Genomic DNA, 14,317 nt, shown 5'->3' on the forward strand with positions numbered 1-14,317 from the left:
AGACTTGTAAGAACCCTGCACATAATGGCTTTTAAACTTGGAATGGTATGGTTCCTAGATAAAATCTTGCAAAAATGACTGTTCTGTGTGCCTTAAAATATTGATCTGGTCGGAGATCATGTTCCTGATCTGACAAGGCATGGCCTGTTGAGATGGGTGTGAGCAGTGACACCGAGACCTGCCTTTCTCCTTCATGTATCTGGCATCAAATCTGTACAGGACTAAAGAACATTTTTTTATTTGGCCAACAAAATACATAGGCTACAGTTGGCCTGCACCTAACTGCCATAACACGAGTACTTCTTTTTATACTGTTTGATATTTAGGGTGCTGAAAATTGCCTGGAAGGGATGACATTTGTTATCACAGGTGTCTTAGAGTCTATTGAACGTGATGAAGCCAAATCTCTGATTGAACGCTATGGGGGGAAAGTAACTGGTAACATCAGCAAGAAGACAAACTACCTTATTAAGGGTCGTGATTGTGGTGTGTCAAAGTGTGAAAAGGTAAGTTACTCTAGTTGGGATGGTCTGTTGGAAGTGTGGAAACCCTTGTCTTAGTAGTTAGCCACCTTTGACCCATGCATTTTCCTCTTCGAAGCTGAACTCTCCTACGTTTGTGGAGAGCACCTTTATATTGGGCACTCTGACAGATGGCACATAAAGTTTCTACACAGCCTAAAGGATAGTCACTGATCCTCTGTCATGTGGTATGGAAACAATCACCACTCTTCACTCAGAAAAAAAGTTGTTTTTCTTGGATCAGATCATGACCTAAGCAATGACTTTGGAAACTTGAAATCCACCCAGGATGACCGTGCTTGTTCTGGTTTTTGGCAGTTTGTTGCTTCTGAATCTCAGGGTTCTATTCAGATACCACAGTTCATAATTTTTGATTGATCTGTTCCTCCAATCAGGTTGCCCCATGCCTTTCAAAGGTGGCAAATTAACTGGCATTGCTGTAATCGCAGCAATGATTAGCATTTACTAATTGATTGCTCATCATGTGACAGTTTTTTGATTTCTGTGGCCCTAATCAACTCCTAAATCCAGCCTATCCTGGTGCCAGGATAGATCAAACTGATTTAAATCACTGTTTGAATTTTTAAAATTGGATTTTTTACAATATAAATAAAAAAATAAATTGTTATTTAAATCATTATTTAAATCAATTTGATTTTTTTAAAAAAATCATTGATTTTTATCTACCCTATCTGGTGCCCTCCAAATGTGTTGAGCTACAAGAGCTCACCATCTTGCCAGTTGAACTGGATGTGTTTTAGTATTGTATGTGGGAAAGAAGAATCTTTTCTGTCAGTTTTTGGCAGAAACCATTATAAGATTATAAACCTCCATTATTTACGAACTTCGTCACCCTCACCAGAGAGAGAGAGAGAGAGAGAGAGAGCACATCCTCCAGCCCCAGAATTGTTTCACTTTTCATTGTTATAATTTTACATGCTATAAAACATTGTTGGAGTATTTGATTTTGGAAGAGGAAAAAGGGGAACTTTAGAAGGACCCTGGTACATGGAGAGGGATAAATATTAGTGAACACATTGTTATTCCTTATTGAAATATCCTTATTAGAGAGAGAAGAATCTCTAACTCATGGGACTCCTCATGTTTGCTGAGGAATGGACAATAATTCTGAGTCTACTGTCTTTATATTTTTCTGCTATAATCAGAATTACAACATGAATGTAAAATAATGAGGATCTGGTATCATAGAAATGTAGGGAATCATAGAAATATAGAAATATAAAGTTGGTAGAGATCCCATGGTGCATCCAAATCTCTTGATGAAGCAGGACGTCCGTAGCTAATGGCCTTCTAGTGTCTGTTTAAAAACCCTCTGAAGTAGTCTGCGGTCAAACAGCTATTACTATGAAGGGGACCAGCATGATCCAGTGATGGTTTTCAATGCTGGTGCCAGGTTTGAAGAAGCCTGAGTGAATCCTCCCTCCAGACATGCCACACTGTGCCTCTCTCTCTGCTTGTTGGCCTATCTGCTGACTTCGTAGCAGGCCAGCTGTTCTCTTGGACCTGAAGCATGAATCTTAAAACGGAAGTACACAAATTATTAGTGGAGACATCTCTCATTCAAGATGTATATATTTGATTAAGCGGGAGGCCTATCTCCTCTTGAATCTGAACACATCGCTGGTATGTGGCTGTGCCAAACTTTCTGGTATTAGACATAAACCTAACTCACTGTGGTAGTTCTTCTATCTTACAGGCATCCTCTTTAGGTACTAAAATTATAGATGAAGACGGCTTATTTGACCTGATTCGGAATACACCAGGCAAGAAGTCCAAGTATGAAATAGCAGCTGAAGCTGAGGTGTGCACAGATTAACTTCCATCTCAGAAGAGTCCCTGCTAATCCTATGTAAATTGTATTCTCTCTGTAAACCTAAATTGAATCAAGCTGGCTCTTCAGCTGGTACTTTAGAAGAGCTGAAACTTTGATTTTTAATATTTTATTTATTTATTTATTTATTTATTTATTTATTTATTTATTTCTTTATTTCTTTATTTATTTCTTTATTTATTTTAATTATAGATGGAGGGACCAAAAATACATGATACTGGGAAATTTATGATTGGTTACTTCAGCTTGGGAGACGGTAGGCCCAGATAGGCTTTATATTTGATGCAGCCATTAGCGATGGGTTTTTCAGAATCAGTGAGCAGTCAGTCCCATCATTCAGCAGGATCCTCCCTCCGCCCAGCCAAATTGTGGGACATCCAGCCAGTAGGAGATGGAGTGGCCTTCTTATTGCCATGCTGTTTCTTTCTGGCCTTAGAAATGTGCCACGTTGCATTGTGGGAGTTGCAAGGTTTCCCTGCGGCGCACAGAGATGTGTGGGGAGCACTTTAAGTTCTCCTTCCGCATTTGTTCTCCTGTGCATCTTTGTAAGTTGTGGGGCTCTCTCTGACTCCCACAGTGCAGCAAGGCACTTTTAAAAGAACGAGTGTGGAGGTAACCAGTTTGATGACTCCCAGTCCCATATTTCCCACCGAATTGCCAGGCTGGGAGTTTATTGATTCCAAAACTCTCATTGGGGGAAGGGATTCTTCATAGAAGGAGGTAAATGTAGTTGTCTGGGATGCCTGATCTCATTGATGTTGCCCTGATAATCCCTGGAGAGCTGTCATGTTCCTACGGACACAATTCACATATTTTTGAATTAGATTTCAGGCCTGCCTGTTTTCACTTTCCTTTCAAGGTGAAGAAAATGAGATCAAAGAGGGATAAAACCCCACTGAAAGCTGAGCAGGAAAAAAGAAAAATTAGCCCCTTCAAGAGAGACAGTGAACCCAGAAAGAGAACCTGCACCTTTGAAAAAGAAGATACTTTCAAATCTGTCAAGAAGGAAGCTGTGGAAGCAAGGAGGGGTCTGGATTTTGATCAGAAAATCTTGGAGAAAAAACAGGTCTCTGCTGATGCTAGGAGCCCAGTTCAAGAAACGAGTGAAAAAGGAGTGGAGGAATTATTATGGGTGGACAAATACAAGCCCACATCACTTAAAGCGGTCATTGGGCAGCAAGGTGACCAGAGCTGTGCCAATAAACTCTTACGTTGGCTTCAAAACTGGTACAAGAATACGTCAGAGAACAAACATGGTAACTATACAGTAAATGATTCTCTCAATGTTCTGACATGGTTTTTCCAGTGTTTGACATAGTGGCTGAAATGCTGTTGCTACGTCTAGTGAGACACAACTAGTCTAGGCCTGTTAAATCAATGGGGATTTGGTATGTCAACTCCTTTGTAAGTTCCTCTGATTCACTGGGCCTACTCTGGTTCTGGCTTACTACACTAAGCAGCAGGACTTCAGCAAAGTCTGCCAAATGGAAAGCGTTATTGAACTCTGGTTCATTTTAATCCATTAAGTTTGATTTTGGTTACTCTAATGAAGGGGGTGAGCAATAAATAACCTGTGGGCCTGAGTCAGCTCCCACCCCCGAGACTATTTTGCAGCCCCCAAACACTCCTCTATGAACTGAACCTCTGATATTTGCTGGCAAATTACCTTGCCAGTATTCAGTGGTGAACTGCTTGCATGCATTACAACAGGCAGAAAATGCTTGCTTTAAATAGATTTCCAGGCCTTGCCTTGTTTTAATGCCTTTTCTCCAATTTGCTGCCAATATGCAGCAGTGAAATTTGCCACCTAACGTCTGTGGTTGCCAGGGCACAGAATAGATGTATTTGTGACATTCTCTAGCCCTGCTGTTATGGAAGCTACAGGTGAGTCAGGATCTTGCTTCCTCAGCAGTCATTGCCATGTATTCATCCAGAGATATTTTCCCACACATCACTCTCCTACTGCCCCCCAGTATGCACATAATCGGTAAATATAATATCACGTGAACAAAAATTGGCAGGTTCTGAAACCAAGAAAACTGTAGAACCTGGATTGTCAAACTGGGTTCACAAGTGAACATTCATCTTGACACTTTCTTTTTTTTCCAAATGCAATATTTAACAAAACAAATCAGGCTTTACCACTGGCTTCTGATGTAGGCCTATCTGAGAAAATTGTTGAAGCACCAGAAAAATCTAACATGAGATTTGTTTCAAATAAGATTTTAGGCTCCTTTTTATTGAAGAACTGCCATTCATGGTACATAAATCCTGTAGTGAAACTAATGTGTGATGTGCTTGATCCCTGTTTTTAACAACTGATTTAACATACGTGGCTGGAAGAATTGATCTACATATTCAGAATAATCATGTGGCTCTGTTGAGACTGTACAGTGGTGCCTCGCTTTACGATTGCCCCGCATTATGACGAAACCACATTACGATGATCTTTTTGCGATTGCAATTGCGATCACAAAACGATCGTCCGAATGGGCTTTTTCGCTTTGCGATGATTGGTTCCCTGCTTCGGGAACCGATTCTTCGCAAAACAACAATTTTCCTCCAGCTGATCGGCGGTTTCAGAATGGCTGCCGGGTAAATAAAATGGCTCCCCACTGTGTTTTTGGATGGATTCCTCGCAAGACGGCCACTGAAAATGGCCGCCCTATGGAGGATCTTTGCTGGACATCTTGAAAAGGGTTGGGGGCAGTGAAGGATGAACTTTATATAGTCACAAAAGCTTATCTTCCTAATAGTTGGGGATTGTTCTTGCTTGGTGAGTACATCTTTGGGCTGTATTTATAGGCTGATTTATTTGATATAGAGCAGTGGTCCCCAACCTTGGGCCTCCAGATGTTCTTGGACTACAACTCCCGGAAGCCTTCACCACCTGCTAGCCAGGATTTCTGGGAGTTGAAGTCGAAGAGCATCTGGAGGCCCAAGGTGGTGGACCACTGGTGGTAGAGGGTTCGATTTACAAGTTTCCCAGGCCCAAAAAAGACTTATGAGGTTGGCGGTGTGTTGCACTGAACGGAGATTTGCTTGTCTTCCCCTTTGCCATTATATCAGCAGGATAGGACAAAAGCTCTTTCCGTTTTCTCTGTAGGAAAACCCACTAAGTCTGGCAGCAGAGATGATGGTGCTACTTTCAAAGCAGCTTTGCTCTCTGGGCCCCCAGGGATTGGTAAAACGACTACTGCTTCATTAGCTTGTGAGGTGAGTTCTAGTTTTATAAATGGTGGGTTCATTTGAAGGACAGGAGAAACCTGGCCCATACTGATGGCTTTCCATTCTGTTTTCTCTGTGCACGAAGTGACAAATGTGCTGCAGAAATGCTTGGATTCTTTGGTATTTTGTGGTATAGTCAGCTGCGATAATTGCTTTTCACTTGGATCTACTGGTCAGTAAAAGCCATTCTCCGTGTTATGCCCGCCCTGTCAGATTAGCCACCCCGTCTCGTAATGAGAAGGCTTTGCCACTTTTATGGGAACATGCTGTACATGCTACCTTCCTTTTCTTGCCTCTCTCATCTAATCTTACTCCTTAGTACAAACTGGTGTCATCCAAATGTGTTGGCCTATACCACCATCATCCCTAGGCAGTTGATACGATAGGATTTGTAGTCCAGAACACTAAGGGGGTGGGAATGCTGCTTTTCCTAGGGATTGGAAAGAGGGGGAGCAGGTGAAAATGTCTTCATTTAAAAATATAAATTGCTTTTTTGTTTAATCTTTTGATTCTCCTTTATAGCACCAGTAAGAATTTATGATTGGCTCACAAACCAAGTGGGATCCTAATAGGATTCGAAGTGGAATCCTAATTTTTTAAAATATAGTTAAATTAGAATTCCCTATACGTGTCTTATTTGACCCAACTCCGGGAGGCAGTGGAAGACAGGAGGGCCTGGCGTGCTCTGGTCCATGGGGTCACGAAGAGTTCAACACGACTTAACAACTAAACAATAACAACAACATATGTGTCTTGCTGATCCAGTTTCATGTTGCAGAGATTAGCACCCTTAGAAGGCAGTCATGGTTGCTCACTGCTTTCTTCCTCTCACACAAAACTATTTAAAGAGTATTGTCTGCCTAGCTTGGAAGCCAGTGATGTGTACGTGATACTGGTCAATGGCTATGGGTAGTGTTGGCAAATTCCATGGGGATTTATTGGTGGATTTCTGGGCATCTCATAAAATTAACACATGTGGGTTATTTTTCTTAATGTCTTTTACTTTCGCTGACACCACTGTCTTGTTTGTGTGTTGGGACTAGGAACTGGGCTTGAACTATGTGGAATTAAATGCTAGTGACACTCGGAGTAAGAATGGCTTGAAGGAGGTGGTTGCTGAATCTCTAAATAACACCAGCATTAAAGGATTCTGTTCAGGTATCGTGATTTATCTTGCTTCTTACTTAGCTGGAAGAGTGATATGGACTTGATGATTCCGACTCACCATTGCAGCTGCTGTGCATGCAAGGCTATAAGCATGTTTTCCTTTCCCTCAGAATCTTGTAACTCTCCCCATCTTATATTCATCTTCTACAAAGAGCAGCATCTTTAGAAAGATTTTATATGAGAGTAAGAGCTCTGTGCCATCTCTTTGTGTTCATCCATCATCCTTAGGAATGTCATCTTCAGTCAGCACAAAGCATGTCCTAATCATGGATGAAGTGGATGGAATGGCTGGCAATGAAGACAGAGGAGGAATACAGGTAAAAAAAAATCAAACCCTTTCTTTAAGAGAGTGGCATGTTTACTGAGTAGAAGAATGGGAAGGGATACTCCTGGGATACATCTTTATGCATAAGTGGGCAAAGTGTGGCCTTGTGGATGTTCGAGTTCCCAGCATTCTTCATCATTGTCTAATGATGCGAGTTTTAGGTCATTGGAGTTGCAGTCCAACGAAACTTGGAGGGCTTCATTCGGCCCGCTCATTGCTTAAGGCAAGGGTGGGCAACTTGCATCCTCCAAGGCCATCCCAGGGCCCCCAGGTTGAATCCTCCCTTCCATTTTTGGCCAAAAAATGTTGTGAAGGCTTTTTAGCAGTGACTTGCATTTGTATTAATGAAAAGATGGTTTATATAAAGTTGATTTAACAGGAAGGATATTGCCTTCTGTGAGATTAACTTGGTGATAGCACTATGAACTATTAACCAATAGAGCTGAAAGCTAGGTGACATTCTTGAGAGTTCTTTTAACTGGCACAGTAAATTTTCATTATGGTCAATTCTACATAAAGGACTTAACAGAGGTGTTGCAAACCCTTCTTGCAGGAATTGATTGACCTCATTAAGCATACAAAAGTCCCAATAATTTGTATGTGCAATGATCGGAATCATCCAAAGATCCGTTCCCTCGTCAACTACTGCTTTGACCTTCGTTTTCACCGACCACGTGTGGAACAGATTAAGGTATGTTGTTGATGTAGAATGTATCAAGTGCTCTGTCACAACAAGGAAATAAGGTTGGTCCCTCTAGATTAGACTAAAAGCTTAGTTAAAAGTGGCCAAGGAGAGGTTTTATTGTCTTGGATTTATCAGGATTTTGGTTTGTTTAGCAATGATAAATCTGTCCTCCTTGCATTTAAGTTTCTAAATGGGTATAAGCTTGCCCAGGCAATCTGATCCGTGGGTCAGGAGTTGCTGCCCAGCATATTGTTGGGCGTTTTCAGGGATGACCCTGCACCTATGAAACTTCCTCCCTTCTTCCATCGCTATTCATTAAAAAAAACCCAAAGTATTTCTACTGCAGTTTATAGTTTATTTATTGCTGTGCTTGGATTAATTCATGGTTTTAACAGGGAATTATATATTTGATTTGGTCTTAAAATTTGTGAAGGCTGCTATACTACTCGGACTATTTTAATAAATTATGCATTACTTATAAATTTGTTTATAAGTTTTTAAAAAATCATTTATTAATAATAGTATACATTTATTTATAAGGCTTAATTTGTATTGTACTCCAGTCATTGTTATTAAGGGATTTACAAATCACTTATAAATACACTTATATTATACATTGCAAATATAGTATAATTTTATTGTATTGTATTTATTAGTGATTTATCAACCTTTTAATAATATGACTGAGGGGAGTAAAATACAAATTAAGTCTCCTTCTTTTCACCTTTGTTGTCGTCTTTGGGGTGTTCACTGAATCTTTTTTTCTGACAGGTTTCTTTTGGTTTCTTTCTGTGGACAATTTGGTGGAAAGCGCAGCTACTAGCAATCTGAAATTGTACAATATGGGAAAAACTTTGCCACACTTCTTTAGACTGAATGCGCTGAGACTGAGTCAAAGAAACAGTCATTAATTGTCGTGCATGTAGGACCGAAAGACTCTGGGCCCCTGGCTGGAAGGCTTCTGCTTCTTCCTGTTGCCCCTTTAGTGGCTGTTCTGGTTATGCTACAGAGCTCAGCAATTTCCATGGGTCTAGGGGGTCTGATTTGCTCTCCAGGACCAGCCAAACAAGCTGCACTTGTTTCTAGTACCACATTGCTGAATTCAGTGCTGAAATGTGATTGTGGTGGTGGCAGCAACAGCAAAAAAACCCAAAGACCATGTTCAGTTATAAAAGGGTAAGGGTCGGAAGCATGCACTTTGCTTTCCATGCCAGTTGTGCTTTAGATGGCATAGTGACAAACCTATTGGTCACTGGAAAAAAAAACAGTAGGAGGGGCCACATGCACCCTTCCTTAAATGTCTTTTTCAGAATTACGTGTCCCTGTTGAGCAAGAGAGCCTTTGTTTTGAAATGGTCTGGCAGACACCGGGATTTCCCCAGCAAGCTCATAAATCTGTATAGAGAGTTGAGAATTCTGTCATTTTTAAGATAGATTTAATAAAATAACAGGTTGATGTTACCAGCAATGTTGGTATTTAAAACTGTACAGTATGATTTTATTTTTTAGAGAGGAATGTGGTATGCCTATGTATTTTGATTTGCATCCATTCTGAAGCATTTGCTTCTTGCAGGGTGCAATGATGTCTATTGCTTTCAAAGAAGGGCTAAAGATTCCACCTCCAGCGATGAATGAAATCATTTTAGCAGCTAATCAGGATATTAGACAAGTAAGTGATTTGTGACTGCCATCCTTTCTATTCTGCTGTTTATTCATTTATAGCTCTACCCAATGTGAATGAAGCTTTAGATACCAGGCATTTTCCCTACAGTTGTCTTGCAGATTGATTTAGACAAGAGGCAGATATGATAGAAGGGAAGGAAGGGGTTCAAGTGGAAGAGAGATTGGGGGTCTTACATGATAGGCAAAAATGTGCCACATATGGCTATGAAATGCTTCTACCAGTGAGTCACATTTGAGTTAGATGAGTGATTTTCAAGAGCGGACTTGAGAAGGATGCAGAATATCTGTGTTTGGATGTCATGTTAAACCATGGTTCACTCTGGTTTGCATGCTTCTTCTCTTCTTTCCTTGTTCCAAAACTGTTGCTTCTATTTTCAATTAATACAAGCGTGCCGTAATCCTGAAATTGTTTGTATTAAAATTGTGTCTGTTCAATAAACTTCTGTCTGTGTGTGGCACTGAACATTTTAATATTGTTTTTTGTTTTAAGGTTCTACATAATCTTAATATGTGGTGTGCTAGAAATAGAACCCTGACTTACGATGGTGTCAAAGAAGATGCCAAAAAAGCTAAAAAGGATATCAAACTGGTAAGAGAGAACATTGATAAAAAGCTATATGCTTGTTTTCAGATCTGCAAAATGTTGATTTTTACTGGAAAGTCAAGTTGTATTCTGTTGAGTAATAAGCGATGGGGATGGATTGATCATGAGAGAATGAGTATGTTATTGTAGGACTAGCCCAGGACATCTTGCTATCCGAGGCAGAAAACCCAGTGGTAAACCCGCCCTTGCCATTTCCAAATATAAGAAACAGCCAAGAATGTATTACCTTCAACACACACAGCATTGATTTTAAGTAACATTATGTAGATTGATGTGTAATTGAAAGACGGGAGACCAGGAAGGCAATTCATTTGCTTCTAGTCATTCAGAAAGGTTGTGCCCGTGTAACCTGATCCTACACCTGTAGTCTTCTGAAATCAGCAACTGTTTTCTGAAGTAAATATACACAGGAGTGTCATCTCTGCAGTGCTAAGCAGGTCTGAACTAAGGCCGCCTAGCTTCTGTAGAAATTATTTCAGGCAGTGTGTGCAGAGTGGGGTGTGTTATAATAGTACAGTGGTGAAGAAGGTTGCATGGCAAGAGTCGCAGTTGAACACCCTCCAGCAGCAGATGGGGAGCAACCACAGGGAATGCTGGGTTATCCTGAAGGATCTCAGGTAGGGTCACGGTGGCACAGGAGGTGGGACTACAGGCAGCCTTCCCTGTCTCTCCTCAGGACCTGTTGAGGCAAGGCCATTCGTCTCTTCTTCCTACACACACTCTGTGTGTGTGTTACACTAGCCAGCTGCACTTGGAAACACACTGGTGCACAAATGGAAGCAAGTGCAGCGCAGACAAGACAGTGAAGTGAGGTAGACAGGAGCTCTGCTTTGCTCCCCAGTCTTCACTCAATATTCCTGGTGAAGGTTGTCTGTAAAATAGCCAGTGTTCTCTTAGCCACTAGCAGGAGGAAGTGGCGCCAGGACAAAGCCCATGTGAGGCAGTGAGGGAGGAACATGAACACAGACAACACAAGCCACGGTAGATGGCTGCTTTTCTTGACTGACGTGCAGGTTGCTGAGCTGGCTTTCTTGTCTCGAAAAAAGTAGCACACAGTATTTAGAAAGGCATAATTTGAGAGAGAAACCTTAGGTATCCATCCAGTGCATATCTTCAGAGAAAATGCATTTAAAATTACATATTTAAATGGAAATTTAAATGTAGTTTTAAAATATAGCTTGTAGATTAATGTGAATGTGTGCAGCACCAACTTTATCATTCTTAATACAAAGCAGCCATTTATGAATGCTTCTGTAAGACCACAGTGAAATTGTATTGTGTGTTCTATAACAGTATTAAAGCAAAGCATGCTGCTTATATACCGCCCCGTAGTGCTTCAAGCACTCTCTGGGCGGTTTACAAGTTAATTATGCAGGCTACACATTGCCCCCCCCCCCGCAAGCTGGGTACTCATTTTACCGACCTCAGGAGGATAGAAGGCTGAGTCAACTGTGAGCCGGTTACCTGGGATTGAACCACAGGTCGTGAGCACAGTTTTGACTGCAGTACAGCGGCTTAACCACTGCGCCACGAGAAAGGAGAAGGAAGGAGAAGGAAGCTGTAGGCTGTAATTTCTCAGTAATATCTGATTCTGGCCTGGAAAAGTGTATCTTCATTACATAGTGTTATCAGTTTGATGCTACTTTAGCTGTCGTGACTGAACCTTAGTGAACTGCAGCATTTGAGAAGGTATGTAGTATTCAGAGGAGGCCTTTCAGCATGCTAGCAGAGCGTCTTAACTGTCTTAGCAAACAGCAAATCCTAGAATGCAGTCATGATAGTTAAAGTGGGATCAGACTGATACAATTGTTCAGTGCAGTTACACTTTGACTGTACTGTATTCGCAGAAATGGTTTAGCTGTATAAGCCCTTTCTCTCTCTCTCTCTCTCTCTCTGTAAAAGAAATGCAGTAAGATTAGTCTGAGGAAAAGATGAATTTTCACATTACGGGAGGTTATTGTTATCTTATAGATCAGTCTTTGTATGCTCAGATCTAAATTTCCTGCCTTATAGGGGTGTTGAGATTTAGCAAATTCTGTATCAAGAATAGTTGGGCTTCTGGCTAAACTGACCAACCAATGCAGAACCTTTTCTTGACAAGCAGGATTAAACCTTCTTAACCAGAAGCTGTTTTTTTCACCCCCAGGGTCCTTTTGATGTTGTCAGGAAAGTTTTTGCTACTGGAGAAGAGACATCTCACATGACCCTTATTGACAAAGCCGACCTGTTCTTCCACGATTATTCTCTAGCCCCGCTCTTTGTCCAGGAGAACTACGTACATGTGAAACCAGCTGCTGCTGGGTAAATTTCAACAATCTTACTGAATAGTGTTTCCCCAAATTAAGAAAGTACCCTTGTTGATGATTAATATATGTAATTGAATTTTGCCTCTAGGGGTGATCTGAAGAAACACCTGACGTTACTTAGCAAAGCAGCCGACAGTATCTGTGATGGTGACTTAGTGGATCGGCAGATCCGCAGTCGACAGAACTGGAGCCTTCTGCCTACACAGGTGATCCATGTCTTTAGCTTCCTGTGCCTATTCCGTGATTCGTTGGTGGCTGCTCTGCTACGGACCAAAGACACAGACCATACCAATAAGCAAGATTAAGTACAAAGCAGCACACTTCTTTCTTTCTTCAATGTCTGAGATTTTGATCCATTGGCTCAGACAATTTTTAGCAAGCATTTGCAAGCAAAAATGTGCAGGAAATTGTAGTTGATTGGAAAGAAAACAGTGCAGCTGGATTAGCAGGAAGTGCAGCTTGATGGATTTCAGCCATCGTGCTCTTGCAAAATTCCTAATTTCAATGGTTAATAACTTTTTTAGTATACTGTGTATCAGTTGTAGTGGTTTTTAAAATGAGACATTTATTAGTTTGGGGTTTTTATCTTAAAAGATGGCATTGTGTTCCTTATAGGAAAATTCTGTATTTATTTAAAATATTTTTACCCCTCCTTTCTTTTAAAATCATACTTTTTCTGTTCCAAATAGTTAAGATTTTTAAAAAATGCTTGGATTTAAATACCAAAGCAGTAATTTACTTTTATCATACTGATCTCCAGAATGCATAACAAATAAAAAAACTGATGTTGTGGTTAAGCCAAAAGCGAACATGCAACATACCTTAGGTATATCTAGTCATTTGTGAGATCAGGGATATTTTTCCAGTACATAGCTTGGTCAGTAAGATGATTTTGAGGAAAAAGGAATTCTATGTTGATGGTGCTTAGAATAAGGCTGGGAAGAACAATAGTAGAACTTGTATTGTATTCATAATGGGACTGTTAAGTAGACATCATCCATCTTCAGTCTCCTTCATTCCAGTATTAATCTGTTGCAGCTCAAAGCAACAATTTCAATAATTGTTTATTGTTTACTGTCTATTGTTGGATATTTTTATTTTGCTATATGTATATGTTTTTGTATTTTTACCTGTCTGGAAGCCGCCTAGAGTGGTTGTATTGACCAGATAGGCGGGGTACAAATAAAATTAAATAAAATTAAAGAAAATTCAATCAATCAATCAATCAATCAATCAATCAATCAATCAATCAATCAATCAATCAATCAATCAATCAATAACTAAATAAATAAATAAATAAATAAGCAAGCCTAGGGTACTGTTTCAGCTCTTCTGTGCACTATTACCAAAACATGATGTCCATGTTTTGTTTATAATTAATGTTTATTTCATTATAGGCCATTTATTCAAGCGTTCTCCCTGGAGAGCTGATGAGAGGCTACATGAACCAATTCCCAAGCTTTCCAAGCTGGCTGGGAAAATTTTCATCAACAGGAAAACATGATCGCATTGTCCAAGAATTGTCAATGCATATGAGCCTGAGGTAACACTGGTAATTCTTTTTTAGTCCCCTAATTACTGTGGACCCTCAACTTACAGACGGCTCGACTTACAGACTTTTCGAGTTACAGACTTCTCTGGCTGCAAAATTTAGGTTCGACTTGCAGCCAGAGAATCGACCTACAGACCAGAAAAAAACCAAAATGGAACAAAAATGGAACAAAAATGGCCGGTTATGGCATTAATCGGTTTTCAATGCATTGTAGGTCAATGGAGACTCGACCTACAGACTTTTCGACTTGCAGCCACTGTTCCAATACGGATTAATTCCGTAAGTAGAGGGTCCACTGTACAGGATCCCCCCTTCATGGGTTGCTGCTTTGTCTTGGCAAAGGGGCTTGAGTAATTCAGAGAAGCTATGGGCTATGCCGTGCAGGGACACCCAAG

The 14,317-nt window shown here is 40.5% G+C and overlaps 1 protein-coding gene across 3 annotated transcripts in view; it reads left to right on the forward strand.

Moving 5' to 3' along the window:
- The window catches only part of RFC1 (replication factor C subunit 1), a 46,224-nt gene that overhangs the window by 26,187 nt on the left and 5,720 nt on the right, over positions 1-14,317 (forward strand). For all 3 annotated transcript variants that reach the window (XM_073001161.2, XM_020786239.3, XM_073001162.2), the window contains 12 exons: positions 327-506; positions 2,239-2,343; positions 3,233-3,629; positions 5,480-5,589; positions 6,645-6,759; positions 6,997-7,085; positions 7,647-7,784; positions 9,351-9,446; positions 9,951-10,049; positions 12,211-12,365; positions 12,459-12,576; positions 13,768-13,913. In XM_073001161.2, coding sequence (XP_072857262.2) covers positions 327-506; positions 2,239-2,343; positions 3,233-3,629; positions 5,480-5,589; positions 6,645-6,759; positions 6,997-7,085; positions 7,647-7,784; positions 9,351-9,446; positions 9,951-10,049; positions 12,211-12,365; positions 12,459-12,576; positions 13,768-13,913 — 1,748 coding nt within the window. The remainder of the gene's footprint in view (positions 1-326; positions 507-2,238; positions 2,344-3,232; positions 3,630-5,479; positions 5,590-6,644; positions 6,760-6,996; positions 7,086-7,646; positions 7,785-9,350; positions 9,447-9,950; positions 10,050-12,210; positions 12,366-12,458; positions 12,577-13,767; positions 13,914-14,317) is intronic.

This window comes from Pogona vitticeps, chromosome 5, assembly GCF_051106095.1.
Source record: "Pogona vitticeps strain Pit_001003342236 chromosome 5, PviZW2.1, whole genome shotgun sequence".
Lineage (NCBI taxonomy): Eukaryota > Metazoa > Chordata > Lepidosauria > Squamata > Agamidae > Pogona > Pogona vitticeps.